We start from the raw sequence: 22,008 nt of genomic DNA on the forward strand, positions 1-22,008 counted from the left end.
ATACAGTACAGTTACATTCATTACTGGGATCTTGTACCTCTACATGACAGGTCTTGGTTTGCAGTTTTTCTCCTTGTCCCTGCCCTCCCTTCACCCTCTCCTTCCCTCCCCATTTACAAACATTTTATTTCCGTTTTTTCATTTTCTCATATTTTTTTCTTTTCCCTTATTTCCTTTCTCCTACCCTTCCCACTTTCCCTACACTTTTAGCCCCTTTCTTCCTATTTCACATTGTTGCTTTAGGGCTTTTTAAAAATTATTATTATGGTACTAGGAATTGAACCCAGGACCTCTGCACTGAACTACATGCCCAGCCCTTTTAAATTTTATTTTTGAGACAGAGTCTCCCTAAATTACTGTATTCCCCAGGCTGGGCTTGAACTTGCTCTCTTCCTGTCTCAGCGTCCCAGAGTACATGCACTGCCAAGGCCTGACTTGAAATTATTTTTTAATATTTCCCTTTGTTTCTTTTTCCTTTTAATGGGGATGTTGTCTAGAGGCCTTCAGAATGGTCCAGCACTTGAAATACTGTTATAGGATTTCCTACAATACAATGAGTTACAGAACTAGGCTGGAAGTAGAATGGTTTAACTTTATACCAAGAAGCCTGAGAAGGCACCCAGCTCTGCATGTGGCGTGTGCCCAGGCAGGCTTTGAGGGGTTCGTGCTGTGAGACCCAACGTTCTTATGAGATTGTGTACAACAAAGAAACAGGTCGGCAGGCCTGTGGCGACTCCCGGAGTGCCAAATGTGTCCGTGACAGGATTGAGCGTGCTCTCCTTATTCAGCTGCAGAAAATTGTCCTGAAAGTGTTGAAGGCACAAGCACAGAGTCAGAAAGCTACACAAAAGATGAACTTCTCCAAGTAATAAAAGATGGAAAGGCTAAAAAATTTTTTCTTTGTTGTTATGATTGCAGATTTTCTGAAGTCCAGGAGTTTTACATGCAATATTAGAAAGTATATGAGCACTATGGATGCCACACTTGCCCAATTTAATGGGCTCAATGTTGGTAGATAGTGTGAGAACCAAGTTTCCAGGTCATGATGGGCTCCAAACCCCTTACCTAGAATAGAGTAAATGCAAAAGTTCCTTTCTGAAAAATTCCATTCTATATGGCAGTTTCTCTGTGCTTTGACAATTGCAGTTCCCCTTTTAGGCCACCTCCACCCTGCTTCTGTTCCCCTTTTTAAAATGTTAAGATAAGCTTCTTTTTGTGTGATCTAATCAATATAGGAATTAATTATAGTGGATATAGTTATATATCTTAGCAAAAATCAGAAAAGAGGAATTAATTGTCTAAAGAAAGTTACCTTAGGTAACTTTCCAATACGTACCCTCCCAGCACCCCATAATAAATTTGCAAATGGAAGCATTAGATCATGTTCCAATGTGCCCTCCCGATGCCCCTTGATGATAAGGGAAAACTAAAAATAGTAACAGAAAAATCCTATATAAACTTGGTTCAAAGTTGGATCTGGGCTCTCGGTCTGAAGCCGCTATGACAGTGACACCTGAGGGTCCAGGCTTGAGCTTGCAATAAACTCCTCTTGCAATTGCATCGGACATGACTCCTTGGTGGTCTTTGGGGACTTCGTGACTTGGGCACAACAATAGTATATTTGAAAAAGTTGGATTTTTAAGAATTTAGTGTTTTCTTTTGTGAACAGGGACAAAAAGTAGTGATCAGGGCGGGGGATTTAGCTCAGCAGTTTGGCGGCCTGCCTTGCAAGCGCAAGGACCTGACTGAGTTCAATCCCCGGTACCAAAAAAAAAAAATGTAGTGATCAATCCAGAGGCATGGAGCTATGGAGCTATGGAGCTAGGTGTGGTCGCACACACCTATAATCCCAGCACTCTGGAAAATTGAGACAGGAGGCTTACACTTTCAAACCTGGGCAATTTATTCACTCAGGGAGACTGTGACTCAATAGATTAAAAAGCTGGAGATGTAGCTGGGTCCAATCCCTAGTCCTCCCCCTCCAAATGATGAGATGGGTGCTGGGATAAAACTGTCAGGTTCAAATCCTTACTTTGCACATACTTTCTGTTGGATCTTAGGCAAGTTACAGAACTGCTTTGTGCCTCTGTTTATTTGTAAAATGTTCATAGTAACAACATCTGTCTCAAGATTATGAAGATTAATAGGAACCATCACAAGGTTTACAACTTGAACAGTCAGAAAATAAGTGCTTATAGGCCAGAGGAAACCAGGGCAGCTGCATCTGTTATCAGATCTAATCTATTTTTTCACTAACGTTGTTTTTAAACAACACAGATTCCCTTTTTTTAATAGGATGACAAGATTCTGACACCAGCAGAGCATTTTGGCTGGTTTCTGAGTGGCCACCCAGCAATGATAAAGTCTCTGTTTGTTTTTTCTGGAGAGATATTTCCAAACAATAGTCATTTGGGAGCTATAACAGGCATGGAAGTTACCATTGAAAAGGTGAATTTGACAAATGAATTATCATGGATCTGTTGATGAATTGAGTAAATCGGATGTAAATATTACTTTAGATGATGGAGTGATTGGGAGATAACTGAAAATCACTGCGCATAGAGTTACTTAATTGCAACATTTCCCATCAGTTTCAATTTTTACATGTGCAGTTCTAAATAATTGGATTTGAAAAGTTTAAAAAAATAATGTTTAGGTTTCTATCATATTTTTCATGACATGTTTAAGTTGCTGTTTCAGCAAAAAGAAAAACTAAAAACTCTCAATTTGACTTGCATTAAAAATTACTTAAATATCATAAATTATGTGTATTTTCAAAACAGGCAATATGTTCTGAGAATTTTCTTCTAGATACTAATTTTCTAAATTTGCACTCTTCTTTTTTCCTTAGCAATATGAAACTTTGTAAGTGGACTGTTAACATTTTTCAATCGAAGTGATTGAGGAGACAAATGTACTGAATTTACAAATGTATTCTGTTGGATTACTAACAATAGATTTGATTGATAAAAGTGATTTAATATATGTTGTGTTAATAGCTAAACCTCCAAAGCCCCTAATCTCCCATGGAAATATTGCTTTGTAGAACAAAATCCAATGAGAAGTTCTGGGATTCCAGAGTGAATTTGTGCATTCCTGAGGGGCATTTTTGCAAGGGAGGTTGTTGTGTTTTAAAGGTAGTTGATAAGAGACCTGCACCACCAACCCCAGACCTGCACCACCAACCACCATCATGCATTAGTCTATAGAAGGTATTTGGGTGTACGTACTCCTGTACCACCCTGTACCACCATTTAGCCAAGGGAAGCTTCTGACCATTTGCAGCATACATTATAAATCAGGATGTCACTACCAGACAATCAGAATTGAGCATTCCATGAACGAAGTAGCCTATATTCTCTAGGAATAGATTACTTAGCTTTGTTTATGTCATGCTGTTGATATGCCTGCATTTACACAAGCCAGGATAACATGCTGTTTATTTATTCTAGGAGTAGATAATTGATCTGTATATTTACCTAATTTGGGGTTAATTAAGCAAAAATTGAAATGGGTAATTTAGTACGATTTTAAATACAGAGGGAAGATAAAATCATTCTTCTGACTCCTAAAATTACTCCTCTGTCCCTTGGGTTTGTGAAAGAATAATTTTGAGACTTCTCCAAGTTGGGATGGTGTTGGCTGCTCTCTTTCAAAAAATTTCCTACTTGGCACATAGTGCTTGGGCCTGATACTTGGGAAAGCTTGGAGGATTTCCAACTGCCAGATTAGCCTCCTGGAGAGACCCAGGAAAATTGCAGGATACTGTGTTGAATGAATGAGCTTGCTTAAATCATACGTGCTTTCTAGTATCACTAGGGGATGTCACTGCCACTCTAGGATGTGGCAAACCGTGGTGCAACTTTTTGCATGCTGGTTGGAGGTAGAAATTTTTCTTTATTTTTTGCTCTAACATTTTTTTGTTACAGAGATGATGAGCTGATAGACTTGGCAACTTACAAATTAGCTTTTCAAAGAAGCCCCAAAAATGGTCTGACTCTAAAAATGAGGGCTCTAATTTGCTTTGTATAATTTAGTAATAAAAAAACACACTTTTCATATGTAACTTACAGGTAAAACTTATATCCTTTTCTTTGTTTATAGTGCATTGTAAATATTTCTCCAAAATATAAGTTCTTCAGAATACTTTTCAGAAGTTCCTAGTACATCTAATATATAGATATAGGAAAAAATTTGTTCTATGATTAGGCATTTGAGAAATTTGCAATTTCTTTTTTTTTCTTTTTATTGAGGTTATTGGTACAATCTAGGTATACAATACAATTACATTCATCATTGGGATTCTGTACCTTTACTGCAATTTCTTTTATAATGCTTGTGATGAAAATCTTTAGACAGTACTGCATAACTCTTCAACTGGTTCCCTGGTTAGTTCCCTAGAAAATGCCTACAAGTAACGGTGCTAAAGAATAAACCTTCTGAAAAAGTAAAATAAATGTTGTCAAATTGCTTCCCACATTGATATCAAGGGACAGTCTAGTAAGCTATATGTGAAAATGATCTTTTTCCTGCAGAATTCCAAATATTCTTATATTATTATAATGAAAATGTTTCCCTATTTTATAAATTTGCATTCAATTACTGATCATTTGCAGATTTTAAAAATTTCTATCAAGAAATTTTCTTTAATGAAATATCTGAAACTTTTAAAAAAAACTTTTCTTGTGTTTCATAGGTGTTACAGGATGCGATAGTGACCATTTTCAATGTGGAAATGGGCATTGTATCCCTGCAAGCTGGCGGTGTGATGGGACCAATGACTGTTTGGATGACTCAGACGAAGCTGGCTGCCGTAAGTGGGGAGGATGGGACTGAGCTCTGCTTTGGCTGACACAAATGCCTTGTAATGTCAGCTCTAAGACAGAGAAGCTGTGCTTTAGCAATAGGTCCACGGCTAGGCTCAAGTCTTGAGATCTGTGTGGGTGAATAGAGAACTGGCAGCATTACTAATAGCTTTTAAGGGAGGGGTCAGTTTACATACATTTCTATCTTAGGACCATGCCCTTGATATGGAAATGAATTTGTTCATTCTGAATCCTATAAGTAAATTTCTGATTATTCATTCTGGGAATTTTGTGAATCAACCAGAATAGAAAATAGAGCTATCTGAAATACTGGGATTTGTAATTCCAGGGGGAGTCAGTCTCCTTTAACATGAAATCTGCGGTGTGACTTGTGTGATTTGCCATAAAGAAATCACAACAGTGGCTAGTGTGGTTATATGTTTTTTAACAAAAATTCTGGTTTAAAAATATGATAATATAGTAAATCTAAAATTTAGATAGTGATAAAATCACTGTCACATATATTTCTTTGTATAGTTTTCCCAGCAACATTCTGAGAAAGTTTCTTTTTTTTCGTACTGGGGATTGAACTTGAGTCCTTGTCCTTGCAAAGCGGGTAGCAGAACCACTGAGCTAAATCCCCGGCCCCTAAGGAAGGTTTTAAGTTAGGAAACTGAGGCTTCAAGCAATTAAGTCACTCAATGCAGATCTCCCACTGCAGACCCTACTCCTCAATGTGCTTCATTCAGACAAGGGTTGCCATCCAAAAACCAGGAGAGCAGGTGAAAAAAATTAGTTTTGTTTGGAACTGTTGGTCATTCTCTGGTGCCCCAGAGCAGTCAGACTTCGGAATACTGTGTGGATGATAATGCATTTGAAAATAGCAGGAAGGGAAACAGATCTGTTCAGTGCTTCCCAGTCATGCACCAGTGGGGCACAGGGGAGACTGCAGGGATGGAGGCGGTTTTGGTTCTGTGTGTGCAGTGGGACCTGACAGTGTGCATGTGTACAGGTTTGCAGCTGGTGCTCACGCTTCTGTCCAAGGCTCACTCTTAGAATAAGTGCAGCTGAATGTGTGGAGAGGAGATCATCTGTGATCAGTTGGCATCTTCTCAGTTTATTAGATTCGTGTTTGTTGAACAGTAGGAACAGAAAGGCAAGAATGTTGTATTCTGGTAGAAAGGAATGAATGAATGGCTAGACCACCAACTCTTTAGAGATTGCAATTACATTTGAATAATACCAATAATACCAATAACAACAATGATACCAAATAGCATTACACAACACCTTCACTAACTTATTTTTAACAATAAACTATAAATATAGACCCCATTATGATGAGTACACTAAGGGTCAGAACTTCCCAAAGATCCTCAAACAAGTACATTGTGGAAATAATTATTTAATTCTGAGACTTCTTTTCCAAATTTTATGGATTTTCCAGTTCATCATGACACTTTGCTATTATACATTTCAAATGATTTGAAAAAACTCACAGGTAATTTTTACTTAAATTGAAAGTTTAATAATTTTGTTATACATTTGTGCTTATTATGTGTGTTGGGCTGTTTGCATTCTCTGTGTTTATTGGCTTGGATTATCAGTTTATTTTGATGTTATTGCTAAGATTATTTGAGAGTGAACGTTATTTGCTAAGATTGCTAAGATTATTTGAGATTGAGACTGTAGTCTGATGACTATTTGCCTTCATATATATTGAGCAGGAGTTGATGTATATTCTTTTTTGGTTTTGGTTTTGGTTTTTTGAGACTATGTAGCCCAGCTAGCCTTGAACTTGTGGCAATCCTCCTGCTTCAGCCTCTCCAGTGCTGGGATCATGGGTGTGTGCCACTATGCCTGTGACATATATTCTTTTGAAGTGAGCGTTACTTGTGGCATAATGGGGCAGATGTTCGCCATAATTGATTGTTTTTTTGGTTTGTTTTAGCTCGTCGATCATGCGCGGCGAGTCTTTTCCAGTGCCATGGTGGGGAATGCATTCCTCCCTCATGGGTGTGTGATCATGAGCAGGACTGCAACGACGGCTCAGATGAGCAGAATTGTCGTAAGTATTTAGATGGGAATCTTTTTTTGGTTCTTTGGATGCTTGAAATCCTGCCCATCACAGATAAATTATCCCAGTGGGATGATGTTTTATAAATACTGAACTCAGCCTTAAGTGCCTGTGGAGTCTGTGCCAGCAGTCTCACTCAGAGTGCTTGTACTAAAGGTTTGTGAGCATTTCCATGGTACAGGGCAGGTTTCCAGTCTTTAATTTGTATGTTGTGCTTGAGAAAGAAACTATTTAGTGTTCCCGTGCATGGCTGGCACCGGACGGGTCCTTCTACACCCTTGTCTCGCCCTGTATCTGCCCTTCTGCCCAGTGCTGAGCAGAAGTGGGGCTTCTGCTATAGTTGCCACTGCGTGAGAGGCATCAAGGCAGATAATGGGAGCAGTGAGTGGAGCTTGGCCACTCCTGCACTCCCCAGTCCTCTCCTGGGATAACCTGCATTGTCATGATTTTTTCACCCTCTGTGGTGTGGGGAACACATTTCATAGTGAAAATATTTCGATCTCTAGCAAGACATGGTGGCACACACCTGTAGACTCAGCGCTCAGGAGGCAGAGGCAGGAGGATTGTGTGAGTTCAGGGCCATCACCTCACTGGGTCACTTTGCACACTCTTGTATTTTTGAAACAGGGTCTTGGTATGTAGTCTAGGCTGAATTCACTATAGAGCTCAGGCTGGCCTCAGTCTCCCAGGGTGCTGGGATTATAGTTAAATGCCACCATGCCTGGCTGAAGTTTCTTTAATTTTATATTGACATTTATTTCAATGTCACTGAACTATGTCCCGGTCCAATTTTATACTGAAGTCGATAGTACATACTTACATAAGTCATATGTGAATGCATTCTTTTTAACCTTATTCAGATGTACCTGCATTTCTGCTATGGTAAGGATTCGGATGTTTAAGTGCTTTCTACAAGAATCTGTTTAGTCCTTAATAATAGAAGTAAGGTTTAATCTACAGGTATATAGTGCTAGGAGAAGATATGAAATCATTCTATAAAATGTCAGAAATAAGACAATTGGAAAAAATTTTCTGTTCAGGAGCTAAGAGAAACATTCATAATGGAACAGAATGATAATGATATAATTAATTGGACATGGAAAAGTTGTAAAATATATATATCTTATTGTCATCTGGTAATCTTTTATGCTTGAATTGTGAAATACACACTCTAAAGCTATCATTATCCACTTTGTCCTTCAGGAAAGTTTTTCGTATTAAATTTTGATGACACATCTTTGAACAGATACCTATTCCCCCCTCCCCCAAGTTTTTTATTGTTTAAAAGGGTGTCTTTGTTGTTTAGAAGAGTAGGAAGCTCTGTAAAAAGTCAGGGAAAATAGTTTTATTCCATTAGAAGATTATATATATATTTTTAGGAGATCATATTCCCAAATACTTCTCTTTCTTAGGGGACAATTAAAAAAAATATGGTGAGATAGTGTTACCAAGACTCCTAGCATGCCTGAGGCAACGATTCACTGGAATTTATCTTTTTGTGCAGAGGCTAATTTGATAAACTGTTTTCAAATTAGCCTCTGCTTTCACCTAGACTCATCAATGTGGGATAAAAATCAAGGTAGCTGAAGAATTTTTTCTGTGTATAAAATTAACACATAGTGTAGGCAGTTTGTAGAATAGAAAAAAAATAAAATCATCCATACTCCCATCATTTAACTCTGGCATATTTCCTGCTTAAACAGTGATTTCAGTGGGCTGAAGGGTACTCACCAGCCCTTGGTTAATACCTATATTTCATTTCATTACTTCTTGCCTTGTATCTTTTCAATGTATGTTGTATTCTCAGCACATCTGATAATGTCATTGTCCACAGTGGTGAGCTTGTGTTTCCAGTTTTCTGTGGGCATTTTGATAATTAGCCACCTTTGCTTTTGCACTGTAGCTCAGCTTCGTGGTCTCTGTGTCTTTCACCTCTTGTCCCTGTGGACTTTGTTTCGTATTCCTCTGCTCTAGCTTTCCATATCCTCATTCATATTGGGTATTTATCAATAGATGAGTCTGCATTAGGTAGCAACTGGAAATGAACTAATGTCTTCCTTTTCACAGCTGGGACAACGTGCTCGAATGATCAGCTGACATGCTCCAATGGCCACTGTGTCCCCAGAGCATACAGGTGTGACCACGTGCAGGACTGCCCGGATGGGACTGATGAGAGAGACTGCCGTGAGTCTGCCTCCCTTTCACCTATGTTTGCTTTCTCCCTTGTCTCTCGGCATTGTAATCAATTTGTTAGATTTATTGATGGACAGAAATGTCTATGATATGCCTCTTGTTGAGATCATTTGGCAGATTCTTTTGTGGATTAGGGTGATGTTCTGATCAGAGTCTATTTTTAACAGGCCGTTCCAAGTTTGGCCTGCTTTAATACAACAAGTTATTTTTTGTTTTGTTTTGTTTTTTTCTGGTACTGGGGATCGAACTCAGGACCTTGCACTTGTGAGGTAGGCATGGCACCACTGAGCTAAATCCCTGGCCCATGTTGTATTTTTTGAACTAAAAAACTTGTAGCATTAACAGAGATCCAAAAGATATATGGAGTACAAAATTCATTTTGTTCAGTTTTTAACTTTATTACACTGCTGTGGCAAGTTTTTAGCTAAGTTTTCTGACTAATTTCTCTGCTTTTGTGGACTCAGTATTTTCCAGACCACTTTGGAAAATGTTATATTTTAAAAATGTCTTTCCTGTTAAGTGCAGCCACCCATGTTGGTAATGCTAGCACTCTGGGAGGCTGAAGCAGGAGGATTACAATTTCAAGCCCACTGAGACCGTTTCAAAAAGGGTATTGAGGCTGAGGATGTAGCTCAGTGTGCAGGTCCTGGGTTCAATCCATAGTACTGAAAAAAAAATTAACACAACCAAAGTAAGAAAGTACAGTCATATTTTTCATTATGTACTAAAAAAGAAGTAAAGAGTAATCTGCCTTTCTTGAGGTAGAAATGTAGAATACAAGAAAATTGGAATTAGCTATTATGTCAGTCATATAGTCCATCTAATTCCATCTCTAATCTTGAAAAAACCCAATTTATCTTAAATGTCCACCATTTGTGTTTTTATCCAGTATATGTGTATATTTTTTTCCTGACATTCCTTTTAGTATGCTACTATATTTCATAAGTCTACTATGTACTGTATACTTTTTTTTTGCTCTTAGATTTATGTGTCAAACTTCAAACAATTATCCAGTTTTTCTCTTACTGGTGAACAGATTTTGTGTACCTGAGAAACTTTAATTTCCATGTCTTTATGAAATTCTTGTGGTTTCTTTCACCATTGATTTCCAATTTCATTGCGCCATGGTCTGATAATATGCATGGGATAATTTCAGTTCTTTTGCATTTACTTAATCATGTTCTATGAGCTAGCATGTGGTATATTTTGGAGAATGTCCTATATGCAGGTGAGAAGAATGTGTATTCTAATGTTGTGAGGTGGAACACTGTAAATATCTACTAAGTCCATTTATTCATAAGTTTGGTTCAATTCTGATATTTAATTGATTTTTTTTGTCTAGTTAACTTATTTGTGACAGTGGGATACTGAGGTCCCCAACTACAATTGTAGTAGTGTTTATTTGATTTTTCATTTCCATTAACATTTGTTTTATATACTTGGGTGCACTGCTATTTCATGCATATATAAATATGATTGTTATCTCTTCCAATTGGAATGTTCCCTTTATAAAGATGCAGTGACCTCCTTTGTCTCTCTTCATCAATTTTTTTTTTTTTGGTACCGGGGATCGAACTCGGGTCCTTGTGCTTGCAAGGCAGGCCACCGAACTGCTGAGCTAAATCCCTGGCCCCTTCAGTTTTGTTTTGAAGTCCACTTTGTCTGCAAATAGAATAGCTACCCCTGCTTTTTTCTGGGTTTCTGTCCCATGGAATATTATTTTCCACTCTTTAACTTTCAGTTTATGAATTTCTTTTTAAATTGAATGTGTTTCTTGTATGAAGTGTATTGTTGGAGCTTACTTCTTGATACATTCTGCCAGTCTGTTTCTCAGTTGGTGAATTGAGACCATTAACTGTGATGGTTATAACTGATACATATTGACTTATCCCTGTCATGTTATTTTCCTGTTGTTGTCTCCCTTCTTTTCTCCTCTGTTTAATTTCTTGCTTTGCCTGGTGGATTAATTTTGTTGAGGTCCATGGGTTGTAATCTTTGTTATCTTTTTCTAGAATATCTTTCAGAGCACTTTGGAGAGCTGGTTTGGTGTTCGTGAATTTCCTCAAGTGTTCTTCTTTGTCATTGAAGTATTTTATTTCTCTGTCAATTTTAAAAGATAGTTTTGAGGGGTACCTTAATCTGGGTTGGAGGTGGTTTTTCTTTAGGGCTTGAAATACTTCACTCCAAGCTCTCCTTGACTTGAGGGTTTGTGTTGAGAAGTCTGCTGTGATTCTGATGGGCTTTCTTTTATAGGAGATTTGTTTCTTTTCTCTAACAGCTTTTAATATTCTGTTCTTGTGTTGAATTTCTGGAATTTTTGACTATTATATGCCTTGGGGAAGTTTTTTCCCCACAGCTAAATGGAGTTTTATATGACATACATACAGTTAAGTAACTGTATGTCAGATTCTTTACCCCTGTTTGGGAAATTTTCTGTCATTACTTCTGTGAACAGGATTTTTATGTCATTTGTGCTAACTCCTTTTTCACTGACTGATCAATCTTATGTCATTCTTTGCATCATCTAGCAACTGCTGGATTGATTTCTCTTGGTACCTTGCTATTTTTAAGAAAATTTTCTTTTCATGATCACTAACTGCAATCTTGTCTTCTGTTCCTGATATTCTCTCCTCATATATTGGCTCATTTTGCTGTGTATGCTTTCAATGGAGATTTTAATCTCTTGGATATCTGTTTGACTTGGTTTTATGGATTCTGTTTCTTTCTTATGTGGGGTGTTCATGGTTTCTATCATTTTTCTGAGTTCCTCTATTATTATTTTCTCTCTCTCTCTCTCTCTCTCTTTTTTTTTGATACCAGGGTTCGAACTTGAGTCCTTGCATATTATTATTATTTTTTATCTGTACCTGCTTTAGAGTTACTAAGCATATCTTTTATTATGGTTACCGAGTCCAGGTGGATGGCTTTTGGATTATTCCATCTCATTATCCCCTGGGTTTGCTTTTGGTGAGCTGAAAATTGTTTAAGATTTCTTTTTTTCTTTTTTTTTAGTTTAATTTCTGGGTTGATTCTTGTAGACTGGTTATAGCAAGTAACTTTATTGCCAGTATTCAGAACCCTGAGGAAATGACTGCTTCTCAGAGGCATCTTTTAGGTGTAGCTGGTTTTTGAGTTTTGAGTCTTGCAAGATCTTACCTCTTCAACTTATTGGGGATTGAAAGTTTGTGCCTACTTGGCCCAATGCCTAGTTCTTTGGCACTGGGCTATAGTATTTTTTTAAAGTCCTTTAGGCAATCTCAGTCTTGGTATACCAGAGAGAACAACTGATTAGGACAATTATGTCACCTTGGCTAAAGTAGTACAATCAGCAATAACAATAGCATTAGACATAGTCTAGAAAATGATAAACTGTGGTAACTATTTTCTCCCTGTAACCATCTGAACCAGATTTGTCATTATATAACAAAATCTAGAACAAACTAGAAAATTATATGTAATAAATAAGCCCTTAATATGATGATTTTAACCTACAGGGAGAATATTTAGAAGGAATTGAGGGGGGAAAAATACAGAAATAAAAGAGTTTAGAAGCAAAGCTGGAGAATAAAGGAAGATCATACAAACTTTTGGAAATTGGTAAAGAAGACAGGAGGGAAATAGAAGGAAGAAATAAAAACAAGAACAGAACAACTGCAATAAAAAACTAGAAACTGTGTTCACACTCATTATAAAAACATTAAGAAACAATCAAGAAAAAATAAAACAGAACAAAGACAAAAACCAGAAAAGGTGAAAAAAAAAAAAAGACAGAAAAAGAAAAGAAAAAAGTCCATTTCAATGTGTGTCTCTGCTGTCACTGGTAGATAACTCTGGCAGACAGAGTCCAGATCTGAGTTGTTTAATTCTAACAAGGCAGCCATTGATTTATGGTGGGGTAGTAGATAATCCCAGCAAGCCTGGACCTTAGTTCTACTGAAGTTCAGGCTGGTTTCTGGCTCAGAGGCTGGGACTGGATTTGTTGAGTCTGCCACAGTCCGTGTGCCTCCTGCCAGCTTGAATTCTGCTCCCTGACATCCTGCCAATTTAAACTCAACATCCTTACCAAGATACCAGGAGCCACTAGATGGAGCTGGCCTGTAGCTTTTCAGAGTTCCAAGCTCAGTTGGCCCCTCTCCAAAATGGCTACCAGCCAATCTCCCTCTCCTAGGTGATGTCTGAACCCAAATAACTCACCAGCCACTGCTCTGTTCCACTGGTGCTTTTTTCCATGGAGACCTTTCAGGTTGCCAGGAGTCACCAAGTGTCTGCAGGATCAATTTGCCCTTCCCATGCTGTGTGTCCAGTCTCTGGGACAAAGTGCTGCCTGTGATCTCCTTTTTCATTGAAGTCTATCTCTTGGTTCTTCCTGTGGATTTCAATTCTTGCTTGATCCTTTTTGGGTCCCAGGACCCATTTCCCTACTTCTTCCCCATCTTGTGTCACTATATTCCAATGTCAGGACACCAAATCTCAGAGAGTTCTTTCTCTGCTGCTCACCACTCTGGCACCTTCCTGGAAGTCTCATGCCTTAGAAACTTTGATTAAAATATAGCTCCAAGTAATTTAAGTTTTAGTCTATTTTCATGAGATACCTCCTCTGCTGTTCGATAATTTGGATTTAATTTTGGAATCTCCCTTAATTCCTTCTTTCAGTCAAGTGGTGTATTTTATGTCTCTTAACTTTTTTTTTTCTTTTTGGTGTTTTGAGACAAGGTCTCACTGTGTAGTCCAAGGTGGTCTTGAACTCACTCAGTAGCCTAGGTTGGCCTTAAACTTGCAGCAAGTCTCCTGCCTCAGCCTCCCAAGTGCTGAGATTATAGGCATGCACCACCTTAGGTGGCCTAAAAACTTTTACATATATGTGGTTTTTTGTTGTTCTTTTCAATATTTCTTTTAAATTTTTTGCGAGAGGGTCTCACTGTATAGTCCAGGCTGGCCTTGAACTCACTATGTAGCCCAGGCTGGTCTCAAACTTGTGGCAGTCCTCCTTCCTTAGCTGCTTGAGTATTGGGATTATAGGCATGTAGCACCATGTCCAGCTCTGGTGCAGTATTGTTTTGAAATAATTTGCATCCTAAATCTTCTCTTTTGAAAAATTGTGGTGTCTTCATTATGAGATTCCCTTCACTTTGGAAATTATGCAGGAATTGAGACTTAACACTGACAGTTTTAGAGACTATAGTGGGTCTGTTTAGATACAGCAAGTATATGTGTCAAAGGTTCTTACTACTTTGTGAAGCAAACACTAGATTTTTCTCTGAGGAAAATGAAAATATTTTATTAACATAAATCGTATTTTGTTGCATTTTGTAAATTTCAGAACATTAAATAAATGCTAGCTAGATTCCTTAATAATAATAGGGCAGACATTTATTATGCTTTCTTATGAATAAAGAAACTGAAAGCTTCAGAGTGTAGCTTGGCTTGCTCAAGATTGTAGGGCTCAGCTGTCTCTGGTTCCAAGTCTGGTGACTGCTCTTTGCAGAGAGCCTTATTTACAGAAGCAAAGGCCCACCTTCTGCAAGTGTAAGAGAGCACCAGAGGGCTTGTGCCACCAGCCAACAGCCTGTGTCTTTATCCTTTATTTACAAGCAATAAAAAAGAGTGTTCTTTTTTGCAAATGCAATGGGACTGAAGGAAATGCTACTTTGGGGAAAATAAAAGACAGCCGAAATAGACTGTTTGGATTTTTTCCATGTGTGCAACCCACAGCCAAGTCTAAAGCTGCTATTACAACTGCTCACAGCCCGGCCAAGGAACCTTCCAGACAAAACTGGCAAGTAGCTGTGATCAAACAGAACAAAGGAAAGGAAGTGAGCTTTGTACAATATCTGGACAGTAGTTTGTGAAACATTTTTAGTACAAGTAATTGGTGAAATAAGGATTCCTTAAGGAAAGAGATCAGACTTTATAGTTCATGTTTCATGAACGTTTCAGAGCACATGATGGTCTAAAATGAATCTAACACACGGAAAGGGTTTCTAAGACATGGAGGGAATTTTCCTCTTCCTTGTTATTGGTTTCTATATGTTATTTATGGAGAAGTATTTAAAAAATCTTTAAAAATTAGAGGAAAATAAGACTCCTCAGGTCACAGGCAGGAGGGTTGCTGTGAATTCAAGGTCTCAAGAAACCAAAACCAAAAAAAAAAAAAAAAAAAAGAAGAATCTTTATAGTTCTTGTTAGTGATTTAATCTGATCACTGCCGGTTACACACAAGAAGGAAATGACTGGGGGGATCAAAATTCTTAAGAAAGTGCCAGGATGGAGAAGACACCATCGGCCTCATTTCCCTCTCATTGTGTGAGGAATGGGAAGTAGGAAGGAAGCTGGGGTGGCCGTCACTGTCTTGCTGCTCTGCACATCGCTGCTGCTTCTTGTCAATAGATGTGGTTGCCATCCCTGCCTTGGGGAGACGTGGGACATGGTCAGGAAGGCAAGTGAGGAGCCAGGATTCCAACCTAGACCTAAACTGTACGGCCATGTTTTCAGAATAATTTTCCTTAGCAATAAAAGTTTCTAAAGTATTTGCCTGAAGGTTACTTAAGTATTTTATTATTATTATTTTTTTTTGATACCAGAGATTGAATTTAGGACCTTGTGCTTGCAAGGCAGGCGGCAGCACTGAGCTACATCCCTGGCCCTATTTTATTATTTTAAAAAGCTACTGAAGTTTTTTTTTTTTTTTAATATCATATTTAAAAGCAGAATATATAGTGAATACATGAAAAAGCAGAACTGAATGGTGAATCTTTTTAGTTATCAGTTACATCAACTATCAATTCATAGATGATCTCTCATTTATCTATGTCCATTTATTCCCCTCATTATTGTGAAGCAGTATTTAGAGTCATGCAGTTTCACCTGTAAATATTTTCGTGTTTATCTCTGGAAGATAAGTACTAAAACATAATCACAATATTATTAAAACACCTGAAAATTAAACAGCTATTTTTAACATAATTAGATTTTCAGTCATTAAAAAAAAATTCTCCAGCTGTCTTGCTATTATTTGTACAGTGTGATTAACTCAATCCAATAAAATGTGCATGTTGGAGTTAGACTTCCAGTTTATAGGTTTTCATTATATTTATGCTCTTTACCCCTTGTAATTTATTTGGTGAAGAAAAAACAGATCACTTATCCTGGTGTTTTCCAGCCTGGATTTTTCTCATTGCATGCTCTGATGTCCTTTATTTTATTTTTTTATTTTTTATTTTTTGGTACCGGGGATTGAACTTGGGTCCTGGAGCTTGCAAGGCAGGTGGCAGAACCACTGAGCTAAATCCCCGGCTATCTTTTAGCAGGTTCCTTTGTCCAGTATTTCCTGGAAATTAGCTAGATGGAGAGCAGGGTTTCTCAGCTTGGGCACTGGTGATTTTGGGAACTGGACACTTCACTGTGTGGGGCTGCTCTGTGCTGTGGAGTGTCCAGTGCTGTCCTGGCCTGTGTGCTATCTCAGCCAGGAGCATCTCAGCAGGGACAACTCAGAATGTCTGACATTGTCACGTGTCCTTTGGTGACAAAATCACTCCCTCTGCTGCTCCAGTTAAAAATGACAAATCTTGGGCTGGGGATTTAGCTCAGTGGTTCTGCCGCCTGCCTTGCAAGCACAAGGACCTGAGTTTGACCCCCGGTAACAAAACAAAACAAAACCCTGTATCAGACAGAGGTTTATTAAAAAGAAGAAGAAGAAAAAAAAAAGACAAATCTAGTGCCTTGAACAAATCACAGACTTTTTGAGGAAGGTGCTTCATCCAGGCAGACTTTGTGTATAAGGATGTGTTATCTCTAGTAGGAGGCACACAATGCCTCTGTCTGTCTGTCTCTCTCTCTCTGATGTTAGCAGCCATTGATAATCACTGCAGAGATCCATTTAGTCAGTGGTCTTTAGCTACTTTAAATGTTACTTTAAACACAGAGGACTGAGACTTACCCAGAAAAAAGTATACTTCATTCTATTTTTACAGTTTTTGTTTTGTTTTTTTGGGTCTCCCTATGTAGTTGAGACTGACCTAGAACTCACTATTGTAGCCCAGGCTGGTCTGACTTGTTTTTACAGTTTTAATATAGTGCATAGCAGTCATTAATTGTAGACAAATTGAGAATCATCCTGTGAATATGACTTGTTTCTCTATTTCTTAGAAATAAGATTGTTTATAGCAATGGGTCTTAACACAAGAGGCACCTAGAAATCATTTATCAGTAGTAATGGGTGTTGGAAAAACTCCGCAGATCTCATTTTCCTCCATCCCCTGATATTCGAAAGGATCAGGAAGCTTGATCTAGTAATTCATGGCCCTGCCTGTCAGACCAGACCCCTATGTTATGGTCCCTACCCTTTCAACCTTCTAACGCAGGACCTGGAGCTCTAAAACAGAGCACCTAGTGTCCATTCCAGGCATTCCTTTCCACAACAAAGCCTGTTGTGTAAGAGTACTTCTGAGAAGGCTGGGAGAGGGGAGGGAAGAGAATGGATGAGATGAAGAGAAAGAGCAGGGGATTAAGATCCCTGTAAAATGACCATTTTTATTGTGTCTAGCCTTTTCACCACTATATTTTTATGTTAGTAAAGTACTTTTGGTTATTCTACAGCTTGAAAAGTATTTCTGAATAAATATTAAAACTATGCAACAAATAAATCTCACTTTTATTTTAGTATTTAATCTTTTTATCTATAAAGTGGAATCTGGCTGGGCTTGGAGGCACATGCCTGTAATCTCAGCGCTTGAGAGGCTGAGGCAGAAGCATCACTGTGAGTTTGAAGCCAGACCCTACACAGTGAGACCAAGGTCTGTCTGAACTATGTAGTGAGACCCTGTCTCAAATAAAACAAAAAAGCACCTGATATTAAATGGCTTGTCAATTAATTTTCTTTTTAAGGAGCAGATTCAGAACTATAGTCCATTTTACTTCTAATGGGATTAGCACCAAGGGAAAAAACCACTCATGCAGAGTCTAAGATAAACATCAGAACAATGCAGCGATTATGGGTCATTCAGTTAATGTATTGAAGTGACTCCTGGTTGCTCAAAAATAGTTTTCAATGAAGTAAAAAGATTATTTTGTACTGAATGCGATATTAGAATGATTTTGGTGTGAGTAAAACTATGGCTAATTATTGTTGCTTTGCAACACTTCTCTTTTGTTACTTAGGAATGCCAAAGAAAGCGTAAAATCCTGGTACAATGAAAGCTTTCTTGCTGGTAATCAGCAGAATTTGGTCTGCTTGCAACTGGGACTGCTTTGTTCCTGAGGCTTTATTTCTATCGACTTTCTGTTCTATAGAATTTAAACATTTTCCTTGGCATGTCTAACCACTGAAACTCCAGCAGTTGGAGGGGAGAGACGAAGATGGGTAAAGTCACTCTGTGAACTCTGAGAGCTCCCAAAGAATACACAGTTATCCAAACTCAGTCCGTATTTGGGCTGTGTGGTGAGCTGGCTCAAGTGACCTGTCTTCCATGTCACAGCACAGATACACCTTTATAAGCAATCTCATAGTTAATAAGATTCAGAACCCTAAAACATGCAGAAAAGAGAAAAATCTCTTTCCTTGAGTCTTTTTCATATAGGCACTTTATATATATAAAGACTTAAAAAAGACTCTCAGCAACAATGGAGAAGGGTTCCTTTCTCCCCACAAGCCCACCAACATTTGTTGTTGTTTGATTTCTTGATAGCAGCCATTCTTTGTGGGGTGAGGTGGAATTTCAGTGGTGTTTTCATCTGCATCTCTCGAATGACCAGTGATGTGGAGCATTTTTACATATATTTACTTCATTGTCTGAGAAATGTCTGTTCATTTCAGATGCCCATTTTTGAATTAGGTCTTTATATTTGGGCGGGAGTATCTTTCCAAAAGAATGAAAAGAATCATATCACAGAGATATACGTGCACCTATGTTTATAGTGGCACAGTTTGTAATAGCTAAAACTTGAAAACAGCCCATTTGCCCATCAGTTGGAAACTGGATAAAGATGTGGTTTTTCTATAAAATGGAATTTTACTCAGCCATAAAGGAGGAGAAATTAGATTTATTCATAGGAAAATGGATATATATTGAGGATATACTCCTAAGTGAAATAAATAAGTTTATAGTTTGTCTGGTGTGAATAAACTATAATAGTACATAAGATCCTAATGATATAATTGACAATGTGAAATAGGAAGAAAGGGGCTAAAGGTGTAGGGAAAGTGGGAAGGGTAGGGGAAAGGTAATAAGGGAAAAGAAAAAATAGGAGAAAATGAAGAAATGGAAATGAAGTGTTTGTCAAGGGGGAGGGGAGGAGGGGGGTGAAGGAAGGGCAGGGACAAGGGAAAAAGTGAGAACCGAGACCTGTCATGTAGAGGTACAATATCCCAATGATGAATGTAACTGTACTGTCTACCTAAAATGTACGAACAGACTCTTGAGGGGAAAAAAAAAGACTCTCAGGTCGTCCTTAGCTATTGCCTAATTGCTTTGCTTCCTTTTATAACTTAGTTGCATCGACTTGTCTTTAATAACTATTGCCATTTACTCTCTTCTTTCTTGAACCCATTGAAAACAGTCCTTTATCTCTGCCAACTCCTGAAAATAGTCCTGTCAGTGCCATAAATGGCTACCATTCTGCTGAAAATAATTATGTTGCATTTTCATTTTTTTGGTGATGCAGGGCCTTGAACCCAGGGCCTTGTGTATACTGGGCAATATGCACCCACAGTCCAGTCTTACAGGTTTTCTTCAGATAGTATTTTATGAGGAAGCTACTCCTCCCTGTTGGTCTTGATTACCATTTTACTCTCCTATATTTTTGTAATTATAGTGATTAACTGATTGATTGGTTGATTCGTACCAGGGATCGAACTCAGGACCTTGTGCTTGCCAGGCATGTATGGCACCTCTGAGCTAAATCCCTTTTGTAATTATTTTTTTATATGCAGCTTTCATGTATGCTATTCCATCCCCCTAAGTGGAATACAAAATTTTGACAGTAGGGATTTTATCCCATAGTACCCAGCACACACCTGTGACTGTTTTTGAATGAAGTATTATTTTTAAGAGCTGTTGGAATTTCTATTTCACTTCTGATTTTGTTCTTTATTCTATTCTTAGCATATATCCAGGAGTCAGGTTTCAATAACTACCTGTTGAGGAGAATTCTAACAGAGAAGAAGGCTGCACGCTGTAGAATAACTGGTTCCTGGCACACTGGCATTTTTGCTGGCAAACCTGAGGTGACTTACTGATGAGGTTCAAACGATCTCAGGCCAGGTTCCCCGCAGAGGGGCGGAGCCTCCATTTCTGGTGACTGGAACAGGCTGCTCTTACAGTGTCACCTGGTGAGCAGTGAGTGAGGTTCCTCTGTCTTTGGTGAGGCTTTGCCTGTCTATTCTATCCAGGCAAGGCATGGGAACAACCAGAAGAGAGGACTTTAAATGTGCGCAAGTTTTTGTGCGGCCCCGAATGCTAGCACGTAGGTAGCCTCATAAGTCCTCTGATGGAGAACAGTGTCACCAAGTATGGCAGATATTAGAAACCTTTGCTCACCCACGAGAACACATATCCTCTTCTCACTGTTCTATGGAGCATTTAATACACAATTTAAAATTATATTTCTCGTTTATCTCTGTATTAAAGTTTCTATGAGATTTTTATTTTTTGACTTTAGAATTAAAGTGTTTATCTCCTTTGCAGTTTTTGGTATCTAGCTTTGTGTACAGGGGAGAAGGAGGGGCTACAGATTCAAAATCCTTGGAGCGACCTCTCAGATATATTTTTCCTACTCCTCCTTCTTTGATTTAATTGAGACAGAATCTCCTGTTGAGGAATTAGTCTTTGAAAGCATCTCTATCTTCTAATTCTGTTTGTTTATTTTGTTTTGTTTTTTTGATACAGAGCCTTACTGTGTACTTCAGGTTGGCCTTGAACTCTCAGTGATCTTCCTGCCTCAGCCTCCTGAGTGCTGGGATAACAGGTGTGCACCATTAAGCCTGGCTTCCTCTCAGGCACATTTTAAAGGCTGATGTCATGTCACCATGGGTAGAAACTAGAGTAGATTAGAATTTGGGGCAGGATAAGGAAAGCCAGATAACATAAAGTCCTTTCCTCTTTGGCATTGGCTTCCTAAGTGTGCAGAAAAAACCTGATGTCATTCCAGCTCTACTGGCCCTTGGGATGGCCACATTTTTTCTCTTTGCAAGGTGCGGATTTTCATTTTATATTTATGACCACATAGACAGTTTTCTTTATTGAAGGTCACTTCAAATCAGTTTTGAAATGAGGAGGAGACACCTCTCCGTTGCTGTCTTGCATATCACCTCTGTGCCAGTCCCTAATGGCTGCTGCTTTGGGGACTTGAAATTGACTGGGTTAGGGGGTGGGTTGGGGAGTTGTGGCCCAGCTACTCTGCACCTTGTCCTGGTCCTCCTAGGAGCTATGTTTCCTACATACGGCTTCCTAGGATTGCTAAATTACGTCAGTTTGACGTCTTTCATAGAATGCACCATAAATTTCAGGCACCTGGAGTTGGCCCCATTTCTCCAGGCTTCCTTTCCTCCTCTTTTTTCTTTTCTCCTTGTCTTTTATTCAGTTTCATTTTTTTCTTCTGTAACTTTTTCTATCTTCCTTCTGACTCCAAAACCCATACGTGGTCGCTGTAGCCATTGCAGTGGTTAGGAGCGTGGCATGTGAACATGTGGAGCTGTATTGTTTCAACCTGAATTGTGGCTCTCCAGTTTACCAGTCAGGACCTTTTCAAATTCCTTCACTTCTTGGTGCCTGAGGCTTCTCATTCATAAAATGGGAATAATCATGTAGTCTGACCTCATGGGGTTGTTATAAGTGTATACACATTGAGCATTTTGACATATTTTGGACACAATTTTCACTATGTTGTTTATGACAATGATAATTGATTATTGAACTTTATGGTTAGCTTTTTCCCCCT

General features: G+C 38.5%; 1 protein-coding gene and 1 pseudogene across 1 annotated transcript in view; both read left to right on the forward strand.

Moving 5' to 3' along the window:
• Positions 1–508: 508 nt before the first annotated feature.
• Positions 509–869, forward strand: LOC109117493 (annotated as a pseudogene).
• A 102-nt stretch (positions 870–971) lies between these two features.
• The window catches only part of Lrp2 (LDL receptor related protein 2), a 162,265-nt gene continuing 141,228 nt past the window's right edge, over positions 972–22,008 (forward strand). The window contains exons 1-4 of the mRNA XM_019204954.1: positions 972–1,011; positions 4,697–4,813; positions 6,757–6,873; positions 8,950–9,066. Coding sequence (XP_019060499.1) covers positions 972–1,011; positions 4,697–4,813; positions 6,757–6,873; positions 8,950–9,066 — 391 coding nt within the window. The remainder of the gene's footprint in view (positions 1,012–4,696; positions 4,814–6,756; positions 6,874–8,949; positions 9,067–22,008) is intronic.

The sequence above is a fragment of the Fukomys damarensis genome, unplaced genomic scaffold (genome assembly GCF_012274545.1).
Source record: "Fukomys damarensis isolate Sample0158 unplaced genomic scaffold, DMR_v1.0_HiC HiC_scaffold_26, whole genome shotgun sequence".
In the NCBI taxonomy this organism is placed as follows: domain Eukaryota; kingdom Metazoa; phylum Chordata; class Mammalia; order Rodentia; family Bathyergidae; genus Fukomys; species Fukomys damarensis.